This window comes from Aphidius gifuensis, linkage group LG3, assembly GCF_014905175.1.
Source record: "Aphidius gifuensis isolate YNYX2018 linkage group LG3, ASM1490517v1, whole genome shotgun sequence".
NCBI lineage: Eukaryota > Metazoa > Arthropoda > Insecta > Hymenoptera > Braconidae > Aphidius > Aphidius gifuensis.
The window spans coordinates 19,701,167-19,714,809 of record NC_057790.1 but is presented as its reverse complement, the minus strand read 5'-3'; the positions used below and the strand labels follow the sequence as shown (position 1 = coordinate 19,714,809).

General features: G+C 23.6%; 1 protein-coding gene across 1 annotated transcript; it reads left to right on the top strand.

Moving 5' to 3' along the window:
* Positions 1–4,211: 4,211 nt before the first annotated feature.
* LOC122852542 (cytochrome P450 306a1) lies at positions 4,212–13,643 on the top strand. The gene is made up of 7 exons (XM_044152413.1): positions 4,212–4,307; positions 5,480–5,807; positions 12,195–12,340; positions 12,409–12,611; positions 12,696–12,996; positions 13,058–13,385; positions 13,465–13,643. Exons 2-7 carry the CDS (start codon positions 5,489–5,491, stop codon positions 13,641–13,643), a joined length of 1,476 nt encoding a protein of 491 aa, XP_044008348.1. The 5' UTR covers positions 4,212–4,307; positions 5,480–5,488.

Here is a 13,643-nt window from a genome sequence, read left to right as displayed (position 1 = left end):
GCGCCACCATATAGTAGCCATGTATATAAGCACTATATAGTTAAAAAAAAAAAAAAAAACAAGAACAAAAATAATATATAAATAAATAATAATGCTAGGTTCTTGAACCCCATCGAGAACATTCTCGCAGTGAAGAATATCATGAACAATATTCAACCGATTTCCATTTGCAACTAAATAAATAGTTAAATAAATAAATAAAAAATAAACATTCTTATTATTTTTGCAGGTGAAATGTATTAGAAAGTCTAGTTTAACGATTTCCATCGATAAACATAGATTTTTTTTTCAATTTTTTTTTTTCTAATCTGACATTGATAAAGCAAGAGTTCCACCTTTCACGCTTACAATTATTTCAGGTTCGAATCCCGGTCCCCACTTTAATTTTCGGTTGGGTACATAGACATTGACATAATAATATCTCCCTATATATTTAGGCTTTATGACAACATTGACTCAATTATTTATAGGTATATTACGAAAGTAGTATTTGCACTAATCAACTTGCAGATATTTAAATCTCTCTATAATAAATAAAATTAATTTTAGATAATTGATTTATATTTATAATTGAATATCATTTTTATATTCAATGGAAATTTATTTATTTTTTTTTTCAAATTTACATTTGTCTGTGGTCATGGACTCGGTATGTACTTGATTTTAATATTTAATTTATTTTTATTGTCGATGAAAAATGAAACAGTTGACTTTGTAAGTTCATTGATCTGCAATAAAATGTTTGTGGCAATTACACACCCTTGAAATAATTGGTAAAAAAAGAAGAAGGTAATTTAAAGTTACCCTATAATTTTTAAAAAATATATTTATGTACGATGAAAGAAAGGACCCCAACCTTGATAATCCTGCCAATGACCCCAGTCGTTCATTGCTCTGACTGATGTTATTATATTCGTCTATATATTTTGTATTTTTGACTACACCACATTTAAAATATATAATAACTAATTAATTAACAATATTATCTTGATGAAAAAATAAAATAAAAACTTTCGTATGTGAAATTTAAAAATATATATAAAGTTTTAAAGAAAAAAATCAGTCCAATCAAACCACAAAGAGTTGTCGTCCTTACTGGTTTTATGAAAAATAAAAAAATATGAAAAAAAAAAAAATTATTTTTAATGATTTCATTGGCCTGATGATAGTTGTTTCCAACTGTCAAGGGGGTTAATGCACTACAATAATTTACAATGTTGCAGGAGCATGTGTATTTATCGTTTGAAGCTTCTAGAACATTTATGATTATTATATTTGTGATCAATTCTTCACCTAAATTAGTATAATTTAAATAATTTCAAAATGAATAAAATTATAAAAATTACACTAATATCAGAGTAAAGACATATTATATATTTGAAAAGTGAAAGAATAGATACATATACTTTCTTTTGATGAAAAATTAAGTTTTAAAATAGAAAAAAAAAAAAAAAATGATCTATAGTTAATGAATTTTGAAAATTAGAAATAATTTAAATTGACAGTAAAAATAAATTAAAATTGATTTAAAAAATAAAAACTTAAAGTTTTATGAAAATAAGAAAGAAGCCTGAACGAAGTATCTTCGTAAAGATAACGTTGATATCCTTGGATTGAAGTTGAACGACAAAGAAAAGGAGATATTATAATGCGAGTTGGTAGTTAAGAGGGAATTGAACTGTCGGGGTTAGTACCCCCAACAACTACTTTTCAAGCACAAGTGCATTCCCCTTCGCAAGGATATCTGGATATCTAGAATGCCTACCCAACGAATGATACCCATTTCACATGGACCCAATATATGCTAAGATTTTTGATTAGACGCATAAAACTCTTGTTTCTTGATATTTTTTTTTTAAATAATAAAATAAAACAACCAACAAAATTGCTAGTATAGAAAAAAAAAATTTCTTTTTAAAAAAAGTAAATTAATGGGAATGAGATGATAAATAAAAAATAAGCATAAAAAGTAAAAAGCCAAATGAGAAATAAAAAAAAAAAAAAGGTCTCAAAGTTTAGGATAGACTGAATTTATAAATTGTTATGGCTTTTGGTGATGTTGACTGAAAAAAAGTAAGCAAAAAATTTTTTTGTCACTCGATGCACTCGTGATATTTTATCTTTTTCATCTAAACTTTATTTATTCGTCTTTTAAATTTAAATACTCGTATTTAAATTTAAAACATGAATTTATCTTACAAATATTTATGATCAAAAAAACTAATAAATAATATAAATTTTGTCTGATTTTAAATAATTAAAACAGTATTTTCACCCCTCTGATAACCACCAAATTAATAAACTTAGGTATTTTCTGTTGAAGTTTTAATTAAGGAAATTTGTTTTACAGAAATATCTGAAGCTTATAAAGACTCTCGTTTGTTGTATATCACACGTAAAATGCTGATACAAAATTCTTATCATTTGAAGTCTATAATTACATTTTAAAATTTCCAAGAAAAAGATAATTTTATAATTCAATAAGAATTGTTTCGAAAAAAAATATCTGCATTAATTTAGAAATGAAAATAACTCAAAGCTAATTCATCTGTAAATTTCCATTGATAAAATGAAATTACATATATACATAAATATTTTTTTAATAAAAATTTTATTAAGCTTTGTTTGAGTTGTAATTTTTTTTTTTGAATTTTTCTATAATGACCAACAGGTTTGCATCGATTCGATACGATTTGACCTGAGCTCATTTTTTTTATTTTCATTTTATTTGTATTTTTTTTTCTCGTTGTTTTATTTTATTTGGGTACAACGCGAAAGTAGTCGTCCAATGTTGCTTCAAATTGTTTCTCAATTTTACACCGACCTCGAACACGCTTTAACATCCAGGACGTCCCGCAAGCCCGCAACCAAAATATATATATATATAAAAATAAAATTGGAGAATGTATGCTTCTTTTTTGTATTTTAATTTTTTTTTTTTTTTTTCTCTTTTCAATTCCACAACGTTCAAGTACATTTAAACATAAATGCCAAACATTGTATATTACATTTGGCAATTTTATTTAAAAAAAAAAAAAAGACCTTATATTTTTTTTTCCCTTTTTACCACAAACAGTTTTAACGAATTTTTCGTCGAATAATGATTAAAATTCGTGTCAAAAGCTTTCGGCTTAAATTACATGATAAATATAAAACCACAGTGAAAAAATTGATTTATTTAATTCTTAGAAAAATAAAAAATAATTATTATTTCAAAAAAATCATTAAGTAAACCGAAAACTTCGTTTAAATTGATTAAAACTATTTAAGAAAAAATTCTTAATAAAAAATAATTAATTTTCATGTTAATTCAATATAAAATAATTATTATTTTATTTTTTTTCTCTTTCTTTTTAGTATGCTATTTGATGCATTTAAATTTTTTGTTTTTTATATATCTCGTATAAATGATAATAAAAAAAACTTGAATATAAAATGTAAACTCTCACTTTCGTCGGTCAATTGCCTGTCTCTTATTTGTATCTTAATTTCACATCAAAATCCCTACACCAATAAACGAATACATTATTACAAATTTCGGTTAAAGCGTCTAGACAAACATGAGACCAAAAAAAAAAAATATATATCAATACGAATTTTTTTTTTATAAATAATAATAAGAATAGTGTCAATTTTGTTCTCTTTTTCGTTGGTGTATTTTTTGATACTGTAATTAATAATTTTCTTCGGAGTCATCAAACACGGAAACACGATAATCTAAGCGATCTTTTTTTTTTTTTTTTTGTTGAGCATTCTGTTGAGGATATAACCATGCACCTTTTTTTTGTTCCAATTGATCTTATCACTGGTGTTTTTTGTCTACCATCAAAGAAGAATATAAAGTTTATTTTAGATTTTAGAATAGTCTAGACATTTTTTTATTCAACTAAACTATTGAAATATATATACAGAAAACTTCATTCTCGTTTTGACTTTACTGAGGAAGGTTGTCGAGAAACTAACTGTCTCTAATACTTTTGGTTTATTTTAATAGAATAATTATTAACAAAGTTGCTTGTAATTATTATTTTATTTAGTTAAATTTTGAAATATCAAATGAATCAATTAATTATTTACTAATTTGAACCGTTAGTTGGTTTTTTTTTCTTAATTTATTTGAACTGTTTTGAGTTACTTATTTACTAATTTGAACAACAAGTTTTTTAAGTTATTTACTGTTTCAACTGTTGGCCATTGGGAGCGCTACAACCATCATCATCATCATCATCATCAAATAAAAAAAAAAAAATATACGTGGTGCCGGCGACAAGACGCTCTGACATTTTGCTGTTAACATTATCCATTTCGTGAGTAAATAGTTTTATATAATAAACTAATTTTAAATATACTTGTTACTTAGTTGAAATAGATTATAATTTTATTTATTATTTAAAAGAACAAGTGTTTTTTTTACTTTTTTTTTTTTTTGCTCCAATATACTTGTGGTCCAGAGGTAATCTGTTGCAAATTTATCATTCGAGTCACGTGGTCATGTTGACGTCATGGAGTTTTTAAAAAAGGAAAAAAAAATTTAAAAGAATGTCAGTGGATAGAAAAAATTGATGTTTTTGCTGACAATAATATTTGTTTAAAGTTTTTTTTTATATATATTTTTGATTATTATTTATTTTAACACTGTTAGTCGTTTTGAGGAAAAAAATATATAATATTTAACCGCTGGTATTTTTATTTTTCTATTTATAATTATTATCAATGTCTAGAAAAAATATATTTTAAAATACATCTAATCTTTGAGTCATTAGCCTATTGAAAATTTATTAATTATTTAAAAAAATCTTTTATTTATTCAGTTGAAGAAATAAAAAATCGAAAGTAAAAAAAATGATAAAATTAATAAACGCATATTTTTTTAATCTTTGGGTTATTAACCTGTTGTAAAATTTATTAATTATTTTTTATTTAAACAATATATAATCTTTTATTTTTTCAATTGAAAAAATAATGAAAAAAAAAAATTATAAAGAAAAGTTAATAAATAAAAAAACCAGAAATTAAATTATAAAAGTTTATTAAAAAAATTGAGTTTAAATTTTACTTTTTTTTAATTTTTTTTGTTTATAACATTGTAAATTTTTTTTAAACTTCCCGCATGTATACAATCCGTTATTTCAATCCAGTCAAATTTTTATTACTTTGCCACTTTAAAGGTTTTTTTTTTATGACTTAAAAAATTTTAAAATATATTTTTTTTTTCACCAAAAATAAAAAAAACGATAAAACTTTTGTTTTATTTTTTTGGGTTCATTTGTTGATATTTTATGCACAAATAAATTGCATACTGTTAATATATCATAAGGTAAAAGAAAAAGAAAAAAATTTTTTTTTTTTTCTTCTTATGCATCGTAAATAAAAAAATAAATTATAATTCTATACAGGAAGTGTAAAATTTTATGTTCAATTGATTTATGTTTATTTTGTATTATTTATTATAATTTTTTTTTAATATATTTTTTTTTAGTTTGACAATATGTTGGTGCTTTATTTGAGTGTTGTAATATTATTGATAACATGGATTATTAAAAAAAAATATGGTGATAAATTAAATTTACCACCTGGACCAAAAGGTTTGCCAATTGTTGGATATTTACCTTGGCTTGATGCAAAAGCTCCACATGAAAGTTTAACACTTGTCAGTCAAAAATATGGTAAAATTTGTGGTCTATGGATGGGCTCAGTTTACACTGTTTTATTGTCTGATCCAAAAATCATCAGACAGACATTGGCAAGGGATACTTTCTCAGGAAGGGCACCACTTTATCTCACGCATGGTATAATGAAGGGTTATGGTGAGTTAAAATTTACATTAAAAATTGTTTTCATTTTTTTCTTCCAAACCTTATTATTTTAAAATATATTCTGAGCATATAATTTTTATTGTAAATTAGTCTATAATTTTATTTGCTATTCAAGAAAATTACTTATCATAATTTTTTGTATATAGATTTTGATATTTTTTCATTTAAATAATTAAAACTAATAAATAAAGAATTTCAACCCTTAATTTTTTCGACTAAAAGAGTCAATAAAAATTTAGATTTTACTAAAATCCAAGTCAGTATTTTTTCGATTTTTTTGCACTAAGTTATTAATGTGTATTATTTTCTTGGGTTTCTTATTATTGTATCCTACTCTTCCCTATATATATTATAATATTTTTCAATTATTAATTTATATAATAAATATGGAGCAAGATTTATTAAAAAAAATAGATTATAACAGTTAAAAATAAACAAAGCAAATAAATTAAAAGTGAAAGATGAATACGATCGATGAACAATGAAATTAAATATCCATACAACAAAGAAAGGGCAGACGAAGGCGGGTGTTGAATATATAACGGTTTCACAATATGTATATATAACCATCAGGGAAAGAACTCGATCTCTTCAGCCGACTAACCTACTAAATAAATACACCAGGTAAAATAAAAATAAATAAGAAAAAATAAAAAATGCGTATAGTTCTGTCATGGGAATCAAGCTGGATGTTTAATTTCCCACTGCAAAATTAAAATATATATATGGAAAAAAAAAAATCATAAACATCTAATCAACTAGTCACTGATAATTTTAATGATAGAAAAAAATTTTTGCAAAAAAAAATCAGGTCGTTATATTAATTAAAAAAAAAAAAACACTACACAAGATATAAAAAATTTAATTTAATTTTTACACTAATTTTCCATGAATAAAATAAAATTGAATGATTGAAAAAAGAAAAAAAAAAAAAAAAAAAAGGTGGAAAAACATTGAAATGATTTTTATGAAAATTATTTTCTTTGTAATTATAATTTGCGATATGAAAAACCGCTCCCAACAAAATAAATCCCACCCACATTTATTGTAAAGAATAAATGTGAATATTACCACCACTACATGATAAAATAAATTGACCAATGAAATACTTTAACCAAAAATAAACTCCCGCCATCGTAATATTTGTGTGGGGATTTCATTCTATATATTTAACGTATTCCTTTCTCTTCTCCGGAAGTTTAATGTGGTGGGGTTTTATCAAAGCCACGCCTCTTCCTTAATACACAAGTTGAATTGACTACACGATTTGATATATATTAACGTGAGGATGCTGAGTATTGCCAGAAGGCCAGAATCCACCTGGCAATGTTGAAGCAAACTCAAACTACGTTGTGAATCTTCATGATTTTTTTCCATTTCTTTACTTATTCCCATTTGGCTGACTAAATATATAGCTATACTACTGATTTATTTTTATATTCACTGTTTGAGCTTTATTTATTATTTTAATGATCTATTTATTTATTTATCATTTATATATTGTTAATAATTATTCTATTTGGTAGAAAAATTTAATTTTTCATCTATATATTTTGTTTAAAATTATTTTTTTTAACTTAGAGTTTAAGAAATATGCGCGTACTGCAATAATAGTGTTTCTCTTTTGAGCAGCCTTCGATAAATTGCTAATAGCTGATCGTTATTCTTTAATGCACTTGATTAACTTGTTACTGCGCATTATACACTCAGCTATTATTACTCTAATATAGTCTAATTTATTAACAGCGAAAATAATGACGCGCCTTTGGCATTTTTAAGTCATTTCGATGCAGAAAAAAAAATTTTTTCTACAGAAATATTTATTATAAAGATTTGTAAAATAACTTTGGAGATTTTTTTTTTCAAAAAATAAGGTTTCAAAGATTTAATTTAAATTTTTGGATGATTTTTTTTCTAAAATTTTTAGCCAATCAAATAATGTTATATGAATCCTTACAACCTTCATCTTATATATGTAAAAAAAAAAATGAAAAAAAAGTTTATTTATTATTTAAAAATAATTTAGAAAAAAAAAGCTTGTTAATTAGTTTATTTTTATATACCTATAACTAAATTTTTATCGTCATGATTTATTTGATAGATGAAATTTTAAAGTTTAGATAATATTTTTATAAATAATTAACATTCAATTTTTTTTTTTTTACTTCAGCATATTTTTGTTTTGCTTTTTATCAGTATTATTATGGTTTTTAAATTTTTTTTTCGGAGAATTTTTAAAGGTTCACGAAGATGAATCAAGCGTCTGAGAACGCAGCCCTCAAGTGCTGAAATTTTGTTATTAAATAAGTATTTAGATGCGTGTGTTTGCGTGTTAAATAAAAAATAAATAAAAAAAAAAATAAATTGCGTTGAGCTCAGAGTCAGTGTATATGGTAATATATACCCTTCTTGGAAATCGAGAGACCGAAAGCGAGAGTAACATTGAACCTGAGTCAGCATACTCAGTTGGCATGTGTCCGGTTAATTTACCGGTTATTTTCTCACTATTTTAATTTATTAATATTTTTTATCTAATTTATCTTACCAAATTATTAAAAATAAAATAATTTTTGTTTAAACAAAAAGCATTTAAATAAAAAAATTTTAAAAAATAATAATTTACATAATTTTTTTTATTCATATAGCTACTTTTTTTTATTTAAAAATAAAAAAAAAAAAAAGTTATTCAACAATAAATGTATATTAACAAGAACGACCGGCCTCGAACCCGCGTATCCTTGCGCAACGATTGTGTTAAACGACGTAATCGAGCAACGTCAGCTTCCATCTTGCAGCTGCATACAAACATACTCGTTTTAATTTTTCACCTTTGAAATCATGATGCGCGATACTCGCCCAACTTCCACAAGGACATCTCCATTATTTTATCCATCTTTATTATAAAAAAAATATAAAAAAAAAACAACAAATATGCGATTTATTTTTTATTATTTTTCCATATTTAATCATTTTTTTTTTTCTTAGCATTTATCTCATTTAAATTTTGAGTTATTTTTTTATTTTTTTTTTTTGTCATCTTTCAGATTAAAAATTCCATCTTTGATTTAAAATTGGAAAATTCCACATTTGATATAATTATTTATGGATGCCGGAATGGTTTGATGATAATGACGCAAGACATTATTAGTACAACGACATTTATTTTATAGAAAAAATAAAAAAAAAAAAAACTTGTGGCCCCGAGAACGTTCAATGACACAAGCTCGTGGTAGATTTTAAGAAAAAAAAAGGGCAGAGTGTTCAATGACCAATATATATATCCATATACATGAGTATATTTTATTGAGAAAAAAAAAAATATTTATAAATATTATTCGGGTGATGAAAAATACGCACAGACCTTGGAAAAAGTCAATGGCCCTTTGCGAGGACATTTGTCATTGTGTTTATATGTTGGACCTTGTTTGTCGAATTCCATCATGGAAAAAAAATAATTTTTTTATTTTAAAATTCAACATCTATTTCGATCTCAGGTGAATGAACACATATATCTTATGGGAAAAACATTTAAGAATTGATTTTAATATTTTTAAATTTTAATAATTGCGTAGAATATTTTAAAATTGTTTTTCTACCTTTTTTTTTTTTTTTCACTGTCAATGAACTCGTTAAATAAATTTTATTTTAATTTTTTTAAAAATACATAATTATCTAATTTATATATTAAAAATATAAATTATATAATTTTTTTTTTTTTTCTTTTATTTAAAGTTTAAATTAAGAAAAATAAAAAAAAACTATTTTTTCAATTTTCATTTAATTAATAATTTTATTTATCACATTAATTTTGATGATAAAAAAAGTAATTTTTTGCCAAGATTTTTTTTCATCAATTTAAAATAATTATAAATGCATAGAAAAAAAATATTAAAAGAATATAAAAAAATAAAAAAATAATCGTGCGGTTGTCGACTCGTTGGAATATACCGAAGGACTCTCACTTTTGTCAGTCTCCTTGAAGGAAGTCCCGGTCGTCGTTGTGCTCTGCATCCGTGGGGATACAGTTAGATTGGCAAGGACGGGCCGTCGGCCTCAACAATCACAACGACTTCTCGTTTTATCCAACGATAAATACTTATCTCTTCCCTTTTTTTTTTTCAAAATTTTACGACTTAAAATTAGTCGTTGACTAAACTCATGTGTACGTGCAGAATATATATTTTTTTTTCTATATAAATATTTAATTTATAAACGCATTCTTGTTCTCTCATCTATACTTCTTCTTTTTATTTTTTTTTTTTTATTTATATTCATCTTTTGATGGGTTTTTTTTGTTAAACAAAAAAAAAAATTATCACGAAGGACGACTTATTTTTAACTAAGAAGGAAGCTCAGACTGGAAAGGGTACCAAATGTCAAAAACGTGCCGATTTTGTTTTTGTTCTTCTTTCATTTTTTATTATAATTTTTTAGAACAAAAAAAAAAAAAAAAGTATTATATGAAAGAATGAACATGAGAAATACTAAAATAAAAAAATATATATACAAAAATTTTTGGATGCATTCGTCGACTGGTCAAGGACTTGGACCCTCGGGGTTTTTTTTGCTTGTCCTCGAGTTTAAAAAATAGGGGCTTTTAGGTGTTCAATTTTTCTTGGAAAGGATCAGGAAATGATTGTTGTTCTTTGTTAAACAAAAAAAAAAAATTATATATTAATTTTATAATAATCATAATAAGTATTGACCTTTCGAAATGTCATATTGTTCTAAACTCAAGAGAAAAAAAAAAAAAACGAGTCAATTAGTGACAATAAAATTGGCTGACAAAAATGGGGACTTTCTACTGATTTTTTAAAATATGTTTTAATTCCATCAATGTGCATGGATGATTGATGAATAATTTTATCAAGTGTAAATCAATTTTTATTTATAGAAAATAAATTAATTTATTAATTATACTTTTGTTTAAATCAAGTTTAAATATACATTTTTATCTTGATGTATGACTTGTCAATCATGATTATATTTGTATTTAGATTTATGGATTATGTATTTGAATATAATATTTTTAGAATAATTAACATAGAAAATATTTGTGATTGCAATTAGATATGTGAAAGGTAAATTTTCATCATTCAATTTAAATTCCATGAGAATTCTAATTGTCAAATATTTGAATTTCATTATCATCATTAACTTTTTTTTTTCTTATGCTTTTATCAATTAATTTTATTCTCTTTTTTATAAACGTTTTAATCATTCGTTTTTTCCACGTAAATTTAATATTAACGAATAAATTTCTCGTGACATTAAGATTTATTTAAAAAAAAAAGCAATTGAGCTTTTTTTTTTTTTCGAAAGTCCAAGATAGTAGTATTTAATTTTTCGATTTAAAATAATTTTTTTTTATAAAGAAAAATATTAATTTTTTATTATTTTTGTGGTCCAACTGGTTTGAGAAGTCACAAGTTATAATAATCATTTAAAAAAATATAAAATAATAATGCAACGTTCTCTTTTCGTTGTTGGTTAAAAAATATAATCATTAATCGACTTTAAATTTATTAATAATCACAGCTAAACAGTAAACCTATCACGAGATGAATATTAACAAATTATCTATCAAAAAATTTCATTACAAACTCTATTTGTTAAAAAAAAAGTAAATGAAAATTTATATTTAAAATTATATCATCCAAATCCTTTATAAAAATATATATATTTATTTTCATTAATTAGTAATTAATTTTCTCGTTTATTTAATAATTATTACGATTGATAAATACCTCGTCTTTTTATCCCTCCTTGTTTTATTCAACCTTTCACTCGTTAAATAAATAAAAAAAAAAAAAATAAGAAAATACATTTTTTTAAAAATTATATATATAATTATGTTGTATTTCCATTTGTAAAAGATAATCTTGATAGAAATTCTTTGATGGAATAAAATGTGCAAAAAATGACACACTTAATTATTCATAGATAAATTTGCTAATATATTATTTCGACAAAAAAAAAATGAATTAAAACATAAAAAATATATAAAATTATCATCAAAATTGTGATTGATCTTTTACTAATTATCATAATTCAATATGGATAATTAGCATGGTGATATGATAATGATTTTACAATGATAATATTTTTATAATTAAATCATTATGTCGCATCGAGTTGATATTTTTATTTATTTATTTTAATTTTTGCATTGCAAATACCAGCTTATACTAGGTGCGGTCAATTATTGTTTATTCATTCGTGGATTATCCTTCAGAGTTCATCGACTTTGCCTAGTTACATCGAGTGATAAAAAATTAATTATTATAACTTTTTTTTTAATGTAAAAAAAAATTTATATATTTGTCTTTTAAATTACTATTTTTATTGATTAATTATTGGTGTATTTTTTTTCCAAAGGAATTATTTGTGCAGAAGGAGAATTATGGAAAGAACAGAGAAAATTTGTTACAACAACATTAAAAAATTTAGGAATGGTTAAATTTGGTTCGAAGCGTGATCAAATGGAAGAAAGAATTGTTCGATCTGTCAACGAATTAATTGAGGTAATTTTAACTTTTTAAATATTAAAAAAAAAATCATATATTTTTGTGTAAATAAAATGTATTTTTAGAATTTTAAAGAAAATTTAAATATATTTGAAATTGATCCACTGGAAATTCTTCATCATTGTATTGGAAATTTAATGAATGACATTGTTTTTGGTAAAGTTTATAATGAAAATGATGAAACATGGAAATGGCTGAGATTTTTACAAGAAGATGGTATAAAACATATTGGCATTGCTGGACCATTAAATTTTCTTCCATTTTTACGGTATAAAAATTATTTTTAATCAAATAAATATACAAAATTTAAATGACAAATAAATAAAATAATGTATTATTTGTTTCTCTATAGTTTTATACCAAAATATAACAAAGTAATGAATTTTTTAATTGAAGGAAAATTAAAAACTCACAAAATTTATAAAAATATGATTGAAGAACATGAAAAAAATCCGGTAAATTGTGATAATTTTTTAGCAGCTTTTAATGATGAAATTATAAAAAAACGTAATGAAAATAATGGTATTGTTGGATCATTTACTGAGCAACAATATTATCATCTTCTTGCTGATATATGTGGTGCTGGTACTGACACAAGTCTCATGACGATTCGTTGGTTTTTACTCTATATGGCTACAAATCCTGAACAACAGGTAAATTATATAAAGCAAAATTTATTTGTATATGATAATCCTATATTATTCTCTAAATTAGGAAAAAATTTATCAAGATATTTTTGATGTAATGGGAGATAAAGAGATAACACTAAATGATCGATCAAAATTAGTTAGATTAGAATCATCAATTTGTGAAGTACAAAGAATTCGAAGTATTGTTCCAATTGGTATACCTCATGGTTGTCTTGAAGATTCAAAAATTGAAAATTTTGATATTCCAAAAGGTACAATGGTTGTACCACTTTTATGGTCAATACATATGAGTTCTGAATATTTTAAAAATCCTGAAGAATTTAATCATGATAGATTTTTAAATGATGATGGAACATTTAAAAAATCAGAAGCATTTATTCCTTTTCAAACTGGTAATTTTATAAATAATATATTTAATTAAATTGATATTTTTATTAAGAATTTTTTTCGTTTTTTTAATAATTAATTTAGGTAAACGAGTTTGTGTTGGAGACGAACTTGCAAGAATGATATTATTTCTTTATGCTGGAAGGATACTTCAAAATTATAAAATTTCAATTCCAAAAAATCATGTTGTAGATTTACGAGGTGACATAGGAATAACCCTCATTCCAAAACCTCATAAACTTGTATTTTCATCACGTTTATAA

What these genes read in the sequence shown, in the direction of transcription:
- LOC122852542 (XM_044152413.1), top strand. Translation starts at nt 5,489, where the DNA reads ATGTTGGTGCTTTATTTGAGTGTTGTAATATTATTGATAACATGGATT. An exon ending in CTGTCAACGAATTAATTGAG is followed by an intron (nt 12,341 to 12,408) that starts GTAATTTTAACT and finishes ATGTATTTTTAG; the next exon opens with AATTTTAAAGAAAATTTAAA. An exon ending in AATTTTCTTCCATTTTTACG is followed by an intron (nt 12,612 to 12,695) that starts GTATAAAAATTA and finishes GTTTCTCTATAG; the next exon opens with TTTTATACCAAAATATAACA.